At 44.1% G+C, this 15999-nt stretch overlaps 1 protein-coding gene across 4 annotated transcripts in view; it reads right to left on the bottom strand.

The window, feature by feature from the left end:
• SESN1 (sestrin 1) overlaps window positions 1-15999 on the bottom strand; it is a 77925-nt gene that overhangs the window by 5511 nt on the left and 56415 nt on the right. Inside the window, exons 1-5 of one of the 4 annotated variants that reach the window (XM_059842323.1) lie at window positions 11382-11513; window positions 3918-3983; window positions 2830-3030; window positions 1738-1920; window positions 334-576 (exon numbers count right to left, since the gene is read on the bottom strand). In XM_059842323.1, coding sequence (XP_059698306.1) covers window positions 334-576; window positions 1738-1920; window positions 2830-3030; window positions 3918-3983; window positions 11382-11411 — 723 coding nt within the window. In that variant the 5' untranslated portion in view covers window positions 11412-11513. Of the gene's footprint in view, window positions 1-333; window positions 577-1737; window positions 1921-2829; window positions 3031-3510; window positions 3825-3917; window positions 3984-9360; window positions 9499-11381; window positions 11514-15999 lie in introns of those variants that run through there. The other 3 variants (XM_059842324.1, XM_059842322.1, XM_059842325.1) reach the window with 3 other exon arrangements.

Raw genomic sequence — 15999 nt, 5'->3', positions numbered from 1 at the left:
TGCACGGATTAAAAAAAGCATTCCTGGCCACTGCCGCTCAGGACAGGCGTCATGAACTAGCTGAGGCTGGGACTCGTCTCAGTTCACCTTCAGGAATGACAGGCAGAAAAAAAAGACAACAGAGATGTGTCTGCTTCTCCCTTTGGTAGCTTTCCCCAGCTTCCCAGTATCATTTCAGCTCCTCCTAAATGCATTTTTTCAATACCCACATCTGGATTAGGCTCACCAATCCCACTCTCAAAAGAATGAAAAGAGACAGGCACCCTCCACATATTAAGTTTACGAAGAAATAACTACTTTTGGAAGAGATTGTTTGTTCAGACAGACACTTACTGGAATACTTCCAGCTGGGCTGGCATGGATTTCATCCACCCCGTGGTAACCATTTGTTATATCACATATGCAATAGTTACTGACAGAGGGGGGCCTGAAGGTGTGACCCCCTTCACAGTCGATCTCTGGGCTGATCCCACAGCCAAACGTGAAGGAAGCAAGGGAGTGGTAGTGTGTAAGGAGAACGACTGCATGGATCAGCTCTGCCAGGGACCAGCTGTTCTCTTCTGTCTTCAGAAGTTGCTTTAAAAATAAGGCAAGACAAAAGCATTGAAGTCATTCATTTGACCCCACCTTAATGCAATTTATCAACACATTTCTTTGTCAGGTAAAATTACTTTTCTGACATCCAAACACGCTTCCTGACTCTGCTGTCATTAGCGTGCTCAGTGACCGGCCACACAGACCTTCATAGTTATGCCACAAAGGACACAACTTTTTTCCCGTCTCTGTCCCTGGGCAATTGAATAAGTTGGGGCTTCTCTTTTGCACCATGTGGTTTCTATTGAGGCCATACTGACTTGCTTTGAAATTTCACACCTCTGATGAAGATGCAACCACAACTGTTGCATGTTTGTTCAAATGGTCTTTATAGCATCAGAAAACCCAGGCAACTCCTTGCTGATCTGCTGTGTAAAAACCTGGCACAGGCTCCCTCCATCTTGTCCCTGTGGGTGGAATGCTCTAGATTCGACAAGAAGCTTCAAACCCCAACTTCCCCTTCAGGCAGGAAAGTGTGGGAGGTTTGGGGCCTTCTGGCAGAGCGTGCACCCTCCCCGTCCTTCCTCAGCTGGACCTGCCACCACCTCTCACCAGGCCAGGCAGCACAGAGGAAGTCCCAGCACCCACGTGCTCCTTGCTCAGGGCACAGAGGAGAGCAGAAGGGGTGGAAGAAGCAGCCCTTTTGTGGTTTGTTGGTGCTGCAGTCCTGGCTGTCCTGTACTACCACCACTCCCCTGGGCAGCTCTGCCAGCCTCCTCTCTCCAGCCCACCTGAAAACTCAGCACTTGAACTGGCAGCAAGCCAGACAAAAATGTGGTGGCTGGTGTTCTGCCTGACCTCTGGCAGCAACTCGGAAACACCCAGGGGTTCTGGCTACTGAAAGCACACAGCTTGAGGAGGGAGGTGCACACCTGAGCACATCGTCATTGCACCAACAGAATTCCAACATGACAGAGAAATTTCAGGGTGTTGTAAATGAAATTTGTTACTCATTTAAGAGCAGTTATAATCCTGTTAGTTTTACAACAGGGCACAAGTGATACTAGATCATGCAGTGATGTAGCATGGAAATCAAAGCCATTACCACAGAATATCTTTCATCCTGTCTGTCTCTGAATCCAAGAATCTGTGATTGTTTTCCTGAAAAAAGGTGACATTCACATTACTCCGTGAGAGACCTACCTCGATATGTTCCTTGGTGATAAGCCAGGGTCGGTGAGCCAACATTTTGTTCAGTTCTCCTAAATTTTGCAATTTTTGAGGTGCATTTTCTAGACCATTCAACCATTTAGGGTCTCCACCAACATGAAGGAAGTCATTCACGTGGAGGTTAACAAGGTAAGAGCACTGATGTCGTGCTGCAGCCTAGAAATGAAAACAGTGTGATGCAGAAAACAATTACAGAAAGTTAGTACTTTACGACAAATACCATAAGGCATCATTTCCTCAAAACATCCAGGAATAAGACTTGCACTGATCAAAGACTCAAGTAAAAGAAGATCTCTGAGATGAACACATGAGCTTGTTTTGATTATTGTTCTCGCAACATAAATACCCCTTGTTCATAGACACCGTCGTTATGCTGGCTACAGGTGCAACGTGCCTATACCCAGGGAGAAACACAGGCATGGATTTATTGCATGTCCTGAAGCAAGTAATCCATACTGCATCCTACTCCCCAGGGGGAAGAAGCTGTCTCTAGCTGAACTTTACCAGCAACAATCAAAAGCAGGTTTTAGATTGCATATGGCAAGAGAGACTACAGGCAGCTTCTCAGCAAAGAAAGACCCAGTATCATTTACTCCAACACTTTCTACATCAAATTAAGACACAGCCCTTAAAACCTTAATTCAACTTCACCAAGCAAAGATCAACTGGCAGATTAAAAATTAGAAATCAACCACTTTTGGCAGAAAACTTGCTCAGAATTTACATTATTCAGAAATGCACAATGGGACCAAATATTGAGTTAGGAGAAGTGTATGTGACAGGACACAGATACAAAAACAAGCTTTCTTGAGAAACAGTTTCTGAGATAGTAAGGAAGCCAATAACAAAGTTATCTCATTTCTATAGCACGCTTTTCCCCTTTTTCTCACAGTCCTAGCAAATTGTGAATATAAAGTGCTGATCTTCTGAAACCATCTGTAAAGCAGACACCAACAAACCTACTCTGCTTTTCCCTTAGCTGCTGGTGAAACGCCTTTCCAGCTAGAAACTGCAAAGCAGCAGCAGCTGCTCTGGGGCAGGGCTGGGGCTCTGCCGGGTGCGTACCATGATCCCGATGTAGTGCCGGTAATGGAGCGGGAGCGGGCCATCCATCTGCAGCAGATAGTGCTGAGTTTTGAGAAAGCTTTCGAGATACTGCGGGTGGAAAACCATCACCAAGGTGACGTTGTCCAGTCGGCCCAGCGTGGCAAAAGACTCCGCAAACAGTGTGTGCATCGTGGCGTCCTCCCTTCCCACCTGAATTGTCTGATTGGAGAGAAGGAGCAATGAGCAATATTGTCCAAGTTCCACCAATAAAATAGCAAATAAATACATTGCCACAGCACCCAGAGGCCCCAAGTGAAAGGAATTATACTATAAATCTATTAATGGCATTAAATCAGTGCACATGAGGCACATTAAATCCCTGTAAAACCTCTCATTTAGGAGATCACAAGTGGTTGTACCAGCAAAAGGAGATTTTTGGCTTTAGACTCTCTCTAATACAACACTGACTTCTCATTTTTAACAGTCTCACCTTCACTTTCTTGAATACCCCAGGCTGATCTTAGTTTATTATAACTAGAAGCTAATTGAATCATCACTTTTACTATGGGAAGAAGAGGGAAAGAAGCAAAAAGCTGGCTAAGATTATAAGAGAGAAAAAAAAGGAAATTGAAAAAGACTAAAATTCCTAGAAAACCACAGGCATATTACTAACTTTTCCTCTACTCCAAATTCTCTTACCAGACAGTCAGGAGATAAGCAGCAGAAATGCTCATCCAAAGCACTCTGAACCTTCTCAGACTCTTCAGAGTGGTAGAGGCAGCTCAGGAAAAAGCAATCCCAGAGCAGAGGGGCAGGTACCTTGTGGACCAGTAGGAAATTACATCCGGATGTTCACAAGGAAACAGTATTGGGTTTCTCTCATACTAGATAGCAGCATGGGAGGGGTCATAACTATTCCAAAGCTCCCCAAGGCTCTCGCTGTTCTGTACACTAGAACTGTGGCCAAAGTCTCAGGACTGAATGTGATCACTCCTGAAAATGTTTTGCAGATCAGCAGCTGTCCTGAAACCACTGTGAGCAACTACTATAAAATGATGTTCCTTAAAAGCATAAAGTTCACTATGTACTTGAAAACACTACCACACCTCCTTCTCAGGGATGAATCTGCTTGGTCCGTGTCCCAGTGGTCTAGGAATTCTTATTCCAAGTTCCTAGAAAAGAAAATTACACCACCTCAGCATTTAGTTATAAACAGCTTTTCAGCTGTGGTTGCAAGAAAGAAAAGAGTTCTCCATTCAGAGCTGGGCTTATTTGGGTACTTGTGGTACTCTTGCACGGGCACTTTTACTAGTACTGTTTGTACAAATGCAAATTTTTTTTTATACAAGTGCTTTATAATTAGCTGTGCTTGTTTACAGCACACTGCCCCGCTCCAGCAACAAAAAGTTCAGCAACAAAGGCCCTGTCAACCAAAGAAAACACACACAAATTTATATGCATGCACACACACACACAAACACACTACAGGCTGGTTCACGGAAAATTCTGCATAAAGCATATTTTGGCAGGGTGTCCAGGACAAGGAGTTCCGAACATGCCGGCTGCTGTGTGGTTATGCCACTGATACAAAACGAGGCTGCTGTGTGTGTACATCCGCAGCTCGCCAGCACACAACACCCTGTGCATCTGTCAGGAAATGAAACAGCTGTAACCCTAATCAGATTTCTTCTTCCCAACCTCAAAGAGCACTTAAACTGCTGAAAGTACCTGATCTACATTTGCATCTGCTTTCTTTTCAAGATAGGATAAAAAGCTATTCACATTTGCAGGGAAGGAGGGAGGGAGGGGAATTTGCTCCATCAGAACATCAGCAGCCACATCCTTGCACCCACTTGTGTGGATGTGTTGCCTTGCAGGGAAGGTGGAGGCTGGATAACCCTGGCAGTTCACTACTTGTCCTCTCCTTCAGCCAGATGGAGCTTTCTGACAGGCCTATGGCACCCTGGGCCTTTCCTGCAGCCAAGGAGCAAACACATGGAAGACTTGGGTGCATTTGTGTCCTGTCCGTTAACACTGTTCCCTTTGGAAGGGAGGGAGCCGTGTGTTCCAGGGCAGTCTCTGTAGCACAGAGCTGCCCGCTGAGAAGGCACAGCAGGTTCCAGGGGGCAGGTACCAGGGCAGGACAGGGCCTCACCTCACACTTTCACACATGCCCCCCGTGGCCATCGCTGCAGAGGCTCGTCTGCCGTGTGCGTGGCACTCACTGCAAACCAGCTCTCCTGAGGGGATTACTCCCCACTGAGCAGCTTGGCTCCCCCAGGAAAGATGGGAGCCCTGCCAGCTGAAGGCATAGCACTCTTCCAGATGGAGGGAGACCTGGGATTAAAGCTGAGGATGGAGCTGAGTGCTAAACACCAGGCATTATAGAAACTAATGGTTTGGGCTCCTTATCTGTGCCCTCTTTCCCAGTCATCTTTTAGAACATATGCATTGCCTCTATTCCACAGCCAAATCCAACCATTTTGTGACGATACCAACTTCTCAAGCAGGTTTAGATGAATAAATACCAAGGACTGAGCCAGTTCAGGCCGTACAGAGCAGAGGGGCACTTTCAGCTGGTCCAGGCCTCAGAGCAGATGATGCCCCAAGAGCTGCCTGCCAAATGCAGTTGTTAACTTTGCCACATTTTCCCCACACAGGTAAAGGCCGTTAAAATGTGCAATACTGGTTGCGCTCACTACTGCACTTTTTTTCTCTTTAGCTGAGGTTTCTATTTGCACGAGTTTCACTGAACGAGAAGCAATTTTATTAATCAGTTACTGTTTCCTGAACTTTCCCCAAAGATTAAAAAACAACTTCAGAGAGCTGGAAACAATGAGTGCAGGCCTAAGTGGCAACTGCCAAACTCTTAAGACTCTGCCAGTCTCCTTAAATCCCAAAGTCAGATGCCTTCATTTCTCAAGTCTTACTTGGATAAAATAAGATCAAAGGGCATCTCTAACAAACAGTCTTTTCACTTTTTCCCCTCAGTGTCGCTTTTTCCTGCAATGGGTCCCAACACACAGAAGCAAATTTTGCCTGTCAGCTAAGCAATGCCACTTGCAGGATGGAATTTATCAACACTTCTCTTTAAAACTTCAGCAAAACTTCTTATTTTGGCTATAACTACACTCGATAAACAGAGCCAAACAACAGCAAGCAAAAAGAGAGATCACTTAAATTGTAAACAGGATTTAATTTAGCAGATGTCTGCAGTTTGCCAGACCAAGCCCTCCAAGACAAACACCTTGAAGTTTAATTCTTGAACAACTGTTTTTCAGTTTTTCCTTTTCCCAGAACAGTTAGAGGAAGCAAAAAAACCCCCAAACTCAGATGTAAGAACCCGAAATCAGCAGACTGCTAGTGTATTTTGCTTCACAATCTAAAATACGTCACAATCAATACACTTCTGTTTATTAAAGCATACAGAGGTCAAACTTACAATTACACAGCATGTAACAGGTTATATTACTCAACCATCCAAACCCTGGCTGCAGAGTGACTTAAGAATTTTTTTAACGATTAAATGAGTTGCTTTGTTTTCCATCAGGAGAGGCATCATCCCCCTGATATCATGGCACCAGCCTAGTACTTGAGAAGCTTGGGGTCAAGGCTCTGTTGTGACAGAAACGTAACAAAGGCTCTATGAAGATGAGCCTGTTTCCCATCTGCAAAACAGGAGTTTCTTCCAGAGGGTGCTGAGAACAGAAGTGACTTACTATGAGGTGCATGCTTAACACAGTCACGAGAGCTGTGTAAAATCTGACCCATTAAAAGCCTTTTGAAAACTTGTTCTTGAGTTACAAGCTATGGCAGACCTTTCAAGAACTATTTTTCTCTCTCTTTCAGAAGCAGCATTTAATCAAATTCTCCTAGTACTTCAGAAATAGCTGTGTGCTTCCAGCATCCCAGAATTTCAACTACTTGATAACACAGCAAAAATTCTCCAAACAGTCCTAGTGAATCTCTCCTTTGTGCTGAACATGTCTATGCTTCACGATACCCTTCGCTACACCTCCATCTGCCAAATACACGAAAGTCAGGGAGCAACACTCTCCTCTCAAAGGCAAGACCTGCATCCTGACCAGACACACCCCTACATCTCTCTCCTGCACCTTTCTCTTAAAGCACCATCTCACCTGAAGCGCCAACAAGCACTTGGTGAAGCAGTTGTGTCTAGGACAAGCAGCATCTGGAAAAAAGCCTGTATTCCTTTTGGTGATTCCAAAAGTATAAGCAACTTTCATGCAATTCCAGACCACAGAATTGCACACCAAAGTGACCTACTTAGTGACACATTCACTGCATCAAACTTCTCCTGGCTCCTTTCCTCCTGTTTGCCAACCTCACCACACCACTTTCATTCAGTCGAGAAACTCTGCAGCTGAATACAGCTCAAAGCTCAGCAGAAAGCCAGCCACAACTGAGGCTTTAGGTGCAAACAAATAACAATAACAATAATGATGAAGGTGATGCATCAGACGCACTCCATCTTCAAAGCCAGAACATAAAACTCAGGTGGCTGCAAAGCTGAGCACCAAAGGTGGAACACCCAGAAGCTCAAGCTAATGGAAGGAGGTGGGCCTTGCTGGATGGCAATCCACTCCACTGCTCACATTCCAGACATACCTTGACAGAAAAGCAAGACTTTAGCCATGTCAGTGCTGTATTGCTGCATTGACAGAGACAACCTCGAAAAACACAGAAAAACCTCCTCTTTCCCCTTATGTATGTAACTTGTATTTCTGTACAGCCATTATTATTATTTCCATGGGAACTTAGCTCACCAATCACCAGGTACCGATCATTTCCCAATCTACACATCTCTCACCATTGCCATATCAGCCCAGCATCACATGTCATGCATTTAGATAATGCAAGATTCCTGTGAGGTAGGATAAGTATATTATCTCCAATCTAGAAAAAAAATCCCTCAGAAATGGAAAAGCTACACATCTTAGAGAAGCTGCTACAGAAGACTGGTGGCTTGAGCTGAGAGCTCTGAAGTCACAGGCTAATGCCCTAACTATCAGACTGTGTGCCTGTTCAGAGACTTCTCAGCCAGGAAATGCTTTATGCAAATTTACACCAAGAAACAGCACTGCAGAACTGAGACAGAAAAGTTAATGAGACAACTCTGCAAGCTTAATTATATACTTCCCAGTCACCACTTACTCTCACCAGTCTGGCTCAATTAGCACATCCAACTCCACAAGGACGACTAGACCAAAAAGTCTGTACTGCCTGCACATATATGCTCAGGGAAGACTACTCTAAAGCCTCAAATGTGTAAATTCACACAATGTAGAGCTTTTCTGTATCTTACAGCTGTTGATCCAGCCCAATTTTTAGGTAGCTTTTTAAAGCCTCTTGACAGGAACATCATTCCTGTCAAATTTATGTAAAAGCCTGAGATCAAAAATTGAACTGCAATAGTGTAGAAGAGGTTTGTAAACACTAACAGTACAACACACATTACCTCTGCTAGCAAGAAAACATTATCTGCTTTGGTTCTGAATTTCTTAAAAAAAAAAAAAAAAAGTCACAGTCTAAGCAGACACACAGTATCAGAAATTCAATTTCACCTAGAAACACTGAAAACAAAGCTACAAGCCAGGTCACAGAGCCTCTGGAACAGGAACAGCTATCTTAACTTAAGCTACAGTTCTTCCTCCACTGTATGCCTAAAATGCTTTTTCAGATCCTTGTTGGTCCCTCACTACTTGCTCCTTGAAGCTAGAGCTCTGCCCCTTTTCACATAACCTCTCCCAAAACTCCATGGTAGTTTTGTCCAGTGAATCTGGGGACTTCACCAAACTGCTAATTTTCAGTCATTCAGGACTGTTGAGCTATGAGCCACAATGCTCACTCAGACTGCTTCCCTGGTGTTTGCACAGTGAGTCATTTTGCTCCCCTCAAGTACAGTCAGTACCACTATCAAGTCTACTAGATTTGTATCTACCAGAAAGACTTATTTATGTACCTACTTAGGCCTTCTCTAAATGGCACAGGGAACATTTTATCATAGAAAAGCCACAGGCAAAGTAAAATTGTAATTACCAATTTACTTCACTAAACTACATTTGAATTAACGTCTTTATCTGAATCATCTATGTCCTGATTAAGCACCAAGTCCTGCTAGATTCAAACAAAATTATATGAAAATCACACCCCATAATACAATATAAAACAATCTAATGTAATGAACCAGGGAAGGAAAATGAGATTGAATTTTTTGGAGGTAACATTTTTTTCTAGATAACCAGTCATCGTTTTACATAATGTAAGTGCTTTCCTACCCAAGCTTAGGGTTAAGAAAGGCACAATGAGCTGTGAGTTAAAAACTCTTCAACACAATCTCTCAGCAGAATTAACTCCTCCAGCATGCCTGCGCTGAAAAGTCAACTCAGTATAATATGATGAGCATCTGAAGCATGGGCATTGAAAATACCCATTTAGGGCTTTATAAGCTTGTAGGATGAAATGCCCCTAAGGATATAAGTGTCCAAGAAGGTTGTGCAGCGTTTCCAAGGGGGACTTGGCACTTACCAGTCTAAGAGGCTTCATGCTGCTCCTTCTGCTGTGCTCACAGTGAACTGTCTGGTTCCTGCTTCCCCTTTAAAGGCCACCAACAGCAAAAGCTCACTGGTGGTGACACTGAGGCTACAAGTAGAGTTTCCTTGTTTAGGACCTTAACAACAAGGACTGGCACAACTGGCCCCACAGGACAAGCTGTCCCCAAGCTGATACATACTCAGCTTAAAAACTGTATTTTCAGTTCTGCTAAATGCAGTAGCTACTGTAGTTACCATACTGGTCAGAAAACTTTCAAGAAGGTGGGATTTAATAACAAATGGTGGTGATTAAATATATTTCTTTTCCTACACACAGAGAAATGCTACATATATTCTAAATGGGGGCTATGCAGAGCTGGCCCCACATTTTTCCTACTTCACTTTTTTACTAAATCCTGAAGTAGCTGCAATTGTTGTGGCTTTCCCAAACAAACCACGATTCACATTAAAATGACAGAAAAAAATTATCCTACAAATGCTCATGTACTTTAAATTTTTGCACTGGTTCTGTTTGCTGGGTATTTCAGACTGTCATTCAGCTGAAGCAACAGACATGTCTCCACTTGTACGGATTTAAAGAACTGGGAACAAGTACTCCCCCTCTGTTACAAAGTGCTTTGTTACACAGACCTACCACTCTTCACTGGAATTAGAGCATGGCAAATGCTGAACTGTTCCTCTTTCATATAGAGGATGTTATTCTTACATGAATTTAATTTCATTATAATTTCTCTGAACGTCTCAAAGTGCTTTGAAATACCCGATTTTAAAAACAACCCCATCTAGTTTATGTGATTTGATTCAAGACAGAAACCAAGGCAAGGGAGTGTGTCCAAGATCACACACCTTGTTCACAATGGCAGGAATGAAAGCAAAGCTCAGACTCCTCTGTCTCCATCTCTAGCACCTCATCTCTGGTCATTTTCTAGGACTGAGTGGTACAAGCAGGTCCAGCTGCAGTAGTCTCAAGGTGCCTGCCGATGTGTTACCTACTCTTACTCAGCATTAACAGCTCTTCCTGAAGCGGTTTTGTGACACAACTGCCTAGAGTCCACAACCCAATTTACTTTTGATATGAGCTCACTGAAACTGAGGCTGAGTTTCAATGATTAGTGCCTAGCTTTTTTAATATGGCACTTCTGTAGTGAAACAGAAAGCATTAAAGGGCAATGGATTTCGAATGAATGCCTGCAATTTCCCTGCTGTAAATACTATTTAAATACCAATAAATTGGTGACACAGCAGGAAACAGTCTAAATGTGACAGTAACTGTTTGCATTACATAGACTGTACTGCTGGATTATGTCAAAGCAAAGCATATATTCATACATATGTATCCATATGTATCCATGAAGTACTGGGTTACTCTAAATCAGAAAAACACAGAACAGGCTCTGCCACAACCTACCCCAGTTCTGACGATTTAAAATTTTCCTTTAAAAGAAGAATCTTAACGTGGTGACACTAAGAAATTTTACAAGAGAGAGCCAAATCAGCAGGTTTATTACTGCCCAAAATAATGCTCTTGACTTGCATTTGTTTATAATTACAGCCCGCTCTTCTCCATGAGAAACACAAGACCAGCTTTACTGTTTCAAAAGGATAATCCAAATCTATGCAAGAACGACGTGAACGCCGGGCAATTCCCAGACAAAAACCACCTGGACGAGCCCGAGAACTCTGCAGAGGTACCCGGTTACCACACACCCCAGCGGAACACAGCTCTCCTGGGAGCAGGGGCGTCGCGGAGGATGGCGACAGCATCTGCGCTGTCACCGCGGGCAGCAGCTGCTGAACAGGACCTGTGAACCCCCGAACGACGCCCTCCGAGCGAGGAGCCCGCAGGGAAACGTCGCTGCTGCCTCCTCAGCCCCGCGGATGATCCGCAGGGGACTGCCCGGGCTCCCGCCCCCCTTCCAGCAGGGATTTCTCTGGGGAATGCGCCCGGGCAGAGAGACCCCCGCCCCTGGGGGCAGCCTGGCCACCCGCGAGTACCTGGTGCTGCCGGCCCTGCCTCGCCACCATCCGGCCGGTGCTGGGGCCGGGCTCGCCTCTCTCGCAGCCCCGCTGGGTTCTGCCCCAGCGCCGCCGGGGCGGTGCCAGCCCCGTCCCGCCCGCCCGGCGCAGGGGCGGAGCGGCGGCCGGGGCCCTGCCCCGCCGGGACCCCGGGGCTGCTCTCTGTGCCCGGGAGTGGCACCAAATGCCCCGGGCGGGGGCACAAGAGGCGGCAGTCCCCGTCCAGTCCACCCCGGCCCGGCAGGACAGTCTCGAGCCCCGGGCCCCTCGGCTCCGTTCCGCTTTCCTCCCCGGCACAAAGACGCTCCTCGGACGATGCTTTCCGCCCCCCTGTCCTGTTCCTTATGCAAGAGTTTCTACCTTCTCTTTAAGCAACAAAATAATTACGGCTTTTAAACCGAGAAATCGCAGGAGGTTCACATTTTGCAGATATTTGTGTGACTAAGTGCGCTGCTGCTGCAGAAATCTGGCCTCCTGCCTATTCCCAAGATCATAACAGTCCTGGGCAAACATATGTTTTGCAATCGTATCAGCAAAACACTCGGCCTTTGTTTGCAGCAGGCTGTGCTGCGCCTGCCGACCCCCCAGGACTGTAAAGTCTGCCAGATGCCTTGCATCTCCCACCTCTTTTGGTCTGGGATTTTATGTCATCAGTTATTTCAAAAGAAACAAGTCCCTGAGCTGGCCCATGGGATTTTTACTGCTTTTTTCTTTCACAACATTATAAGATCTATAAAGCTACATTCTGTTAGATAGTGTTACTTCAAATAATTTGAATTAAAATAAAATATGGTAGACCCCAAGAGGAGACCTTTTGTTGCAGATTTCATGGGAGAAGGGCCAGGACAGCTCTGAACCCCTAAACATACTCACCTGGGGGAGGAAGGCTTCTGCCTACAATTCAGGCTGCGCAGTTTTGAACTGTACCAAGTTATCTTAACAACCAAGCAGGGAAATTCCGTGACACTGAACTTTACACTTCTGTTAAATGTAAAACTGAACACTGCAAAATTGCACACAAGCTGTTCCTGTTATCAAATCTAGCAGCTAAATGCAGAAAACACTGAGGACAGTGCCGTAAGGGGAACATGGCAACATGACGCAAGGTAGCACTTCTGCACATCTCTAATTCTGGAGCCTTAAAGGCTTTCTTTCCTCTCCAGTTTGCAAATACCACCACACCTCTGGGTCATGCAACTAATGCTGGAGAACCAAGGAATACTCCACTACTGAAGGCTTAGCAGCAGTTATAAGGTTAAATTACCTAGAGATGCCCAAGCACCACAGCTCCATCCTTATTTGGGGCCTTGGCTTGAAGCTGCTAAGTTTCTCCAGAAGAAACTGAGTGTCCTTACCTACTTGCACTTTATAAAATGCTCAACAGAAGCATGGAGAAAGAATAAAGCAATACTGGCAGAGAAGATTACACTTTGTGAGCTAATAAAATAAACAAATGAAGAACAGTGTTTAATTCCCACTGCTTACTTCCTTACTTCAGGCCAAGGTATAACAAAAAGGTGGCATGGGCTCCTCTTCCAACAAAGGCAGAGAACTGGCTTGCGCTCAGAAAAACTATTGAAAGGGAGAGAAATTACTTGAAAGCTGAAATGCAAGAAGATGCCTCACCATAAGAAGCCTCCCTGGATGACAAATGACCATCCCCTTCAGTGAATTTGTCAAGACCCTCGGAATAAGGGGTGGGGTAAGAGGGGCAGAACTCCCTCACTTCCGAAGTGGTTTTGTCCCACTGTGGTCATTTGTACTGCCTGGGTATTTGTGAGGAAGCCTGTTTATATTAACAGTTGTTCCTATACAAAGAACCTTGGCAGATACAGAGTCTTTTCTGGCATCGTCCAAGGGAAATTCTCTCTCTTTAAACAACCAACTCAACAACAGAAGGTAGGAAATTGTATCGTGTTCTCCGCTTTCTCTGTCAGGAGAGATGGAGGCAGTGACAGCATGTCAGAAAAACTGTGTACAAAGGGGAAGAGGAAGTTGCACAGCCACAGCAAACAAGTAATAATGGACTTAAAAGCTCTCCCATATGGCCAGAGTACACAAGCCCTGCTCAGGCCCCAGGTATGCCTCTGCCTTAGTGGAATCCCATCACCCAACTTGCTGCAAGCCCTTTCTTCACCCCAGCTCTCACACAAGTACTTCTAAAGTGCAACTCCTCCAAACTAAAGAGCCCACACAAACCTGAGCCCCTGCTCCTCTATAAATCAGTACACAATTGCAGACTGAAATTATTTGTATTTGTGAGCTAGTATGACCAATTACATGAGCAATTTCATAACAGAATATGGCACAGAGCTCACTTGGGTACTGAGGAGTGCAAACCGCAGTGCAGCTGGGGAACAGGGGGACAGATCCATGGTTTGGTTTGCATAACTGGAGTGTTCCACTGGGGAAACACAGCAGTACGTTTGACCATGTATCAGTGCAAGTAAACAGATCTAGTGAAATGCTCCTACGGGAAAACACAACAGATGTTTAACATGAAAATACTGATAGATACCGAGTTCCTTTCACCCAGAAAGAGTGTATGAGATATACTCAAAGCAAACACCACCTACAGCAAGGAAGCACACTCCTTCATATCAAGCATATCCATAGAAGTTGGCATTTAACATCTGTGTACTCTAAGTTACCAGAAATGCAATTTTTCCTTATTGCTACATTTAAAGAAAAGCCCTGGGGAAGCTAAAATGAGACCAACCAGCTACAGTGTGAAAAGCCTAATCCTGCAAACAAAAACACCTCCACTTTGCTGCTTTAAGTTGGAACAGTTCTGTTTCAGCCCAATAGGGCAACTTTTTGAGTCAAGTTCAGCACAAACATATGACTCCAAAGAACTGGCAAACCTAGATCTTAAATTCTTCCCACAGAAAATCCATCCAGGCAGGAGCACTTGAAATGCCAGTTATTGCAGTGCCCTGGACATCAAATTAGTATCTTGGAGAATGATCAGATGATTCTTTCCCTGGAACACTTACTAGAAAAAACAGGTAATTCTTTGGGGCTCTGAGCTGATTTGTATTAGTTTTAACTCCACCTAATATGGTGCCTTAACGAAGTCACCAGCTGTTTCAGCAATGACAAAGCAGCCCCACACTGGCCACTATGAACATTTCCCTGTGGATTCCTCTCATTCCTTGCTGTCCACAGCCACTTTTCATAACAAATTTCATATGTGTCTATTAATCTTTTCTATCCCTTGATTATACATTTGTTATTTCTCAAACAGCAAAAATCTTTATCATGACAACAATATGGCACAGGAATCAAACCACTAATTACAGTGATGAAAGAATTTAAATTAAATAGAAGAACATACCATTGTAGCATGCAAGTAAAAAAAATATAGCCAACATTTGAAAGCCTTCCTATTGATTGAACCTTAATCTGTCTGATTTTAAAAAAATCATTCTATTATTAGAATTGTTACACAGTTCTAGGGAGGAGAATACACTGTATTCTTTGTACAATCTAAATTCTTGCTGTATGTGTCAAAAAGGATCAACCCTTTAGGAATGTCACTACACCTAATACTTTTATAATAATAACAAAAACAAGTTATTAGAATGGAGGGCTGACAATTGGCCACATCAGGAGATAAGTTTAGACCAATATACAGAAGCTTTCCTTTTGTAGTCTTTAGGATTGTAAGGTTGGCTAAGTCCAAACATTTTACCCTATTTGTACATTAAATTTATTGTCTTTTCTTCAAACCTTATCTGTCCTCAAAATTCTGTTTTTCTATTTCTAGACCCTGCCTAAATGCTGTATTCTTAATGGCCACATCTTCAGCATTAATGGGCAAATGACTTGCAAGTGATCATGCTGGCTTGTGAGCAATTATAAATCAGGTCATTTATTCCTAGCCCACTGTACTTCCCACCAAAAACACCATCTTTTCTCTCAGAGCTGCAAGAGGCTGTGAGATTCCTTTGTTTCACCTGAGCTGTTATCACAATTGACTGACCTGAACTCACCAAGCTGTAAGAACTTCAGTAGTTTTATTTGTTTCCTGAACTGTTTGGTTCATCACTTAGGACTCTTACTGCCCCCAAAGAGTCCTTCTTCTGGTAATTTCTACATTTAAGATATCTACAGCTCACTCCCACTTCTAAACCACAAGTTGTTTTGTTTTTAATGTCAGCACGGCTTATCCAAATTTAACATTCTGTTCTGCAGTTATTAGGTAGCAGAAGTACAAAGTTTCATTTAGGGAGCTATAAGAAGTTTAGATCTTGAGATTATTCATGCTTTGGCAAGGACACAAAAACAGAAGTATGGTTTCTAAGACTACTGTAAATTGGTAGATTAAAGATGCATATCTAAAGCTTAGAAGATTTTCAAGAGTGTCTTACCAGATTATCCTTCCCCTTTTTTATGAGGGTATGCAGCCCTTCCTAGGCTGATAGGGAGCAGCTGACCTATCGAAGTTGTTTGTCTGGCTGGCTGTGGGTTCTGCTGCTGCTGTTCTGAGGTGGCCCCAGACTCACACACCACATAAGAATACTCAGGTTAACAAGTTCCCCCCAGATCCAGCTCTCCCAAAATCAAAGTCTGTGTCAGCTAGTTTCAAAGCTGA

Source organism: Haemorhous mexicanus, chromosome 3, assembly GCF_027477595.1.
Source record: "Haemorhous mexicanus isolate bHaeMex1 chromosome 3, bHaeMex1.pri, whole genome shotgun sequence".
Taxonomy (NCBI): Eukaryota; Metazoa; Chordata; class Aves; order Passeriformes; family Fringillidae; genus Haemorhous; species Haemorhous mexicanus.
The sequence above is the reverse complement of the archived record's forward strand: the minus strand, read 5'-3'. Positions and strand labels throughout refer to the sequence as shown.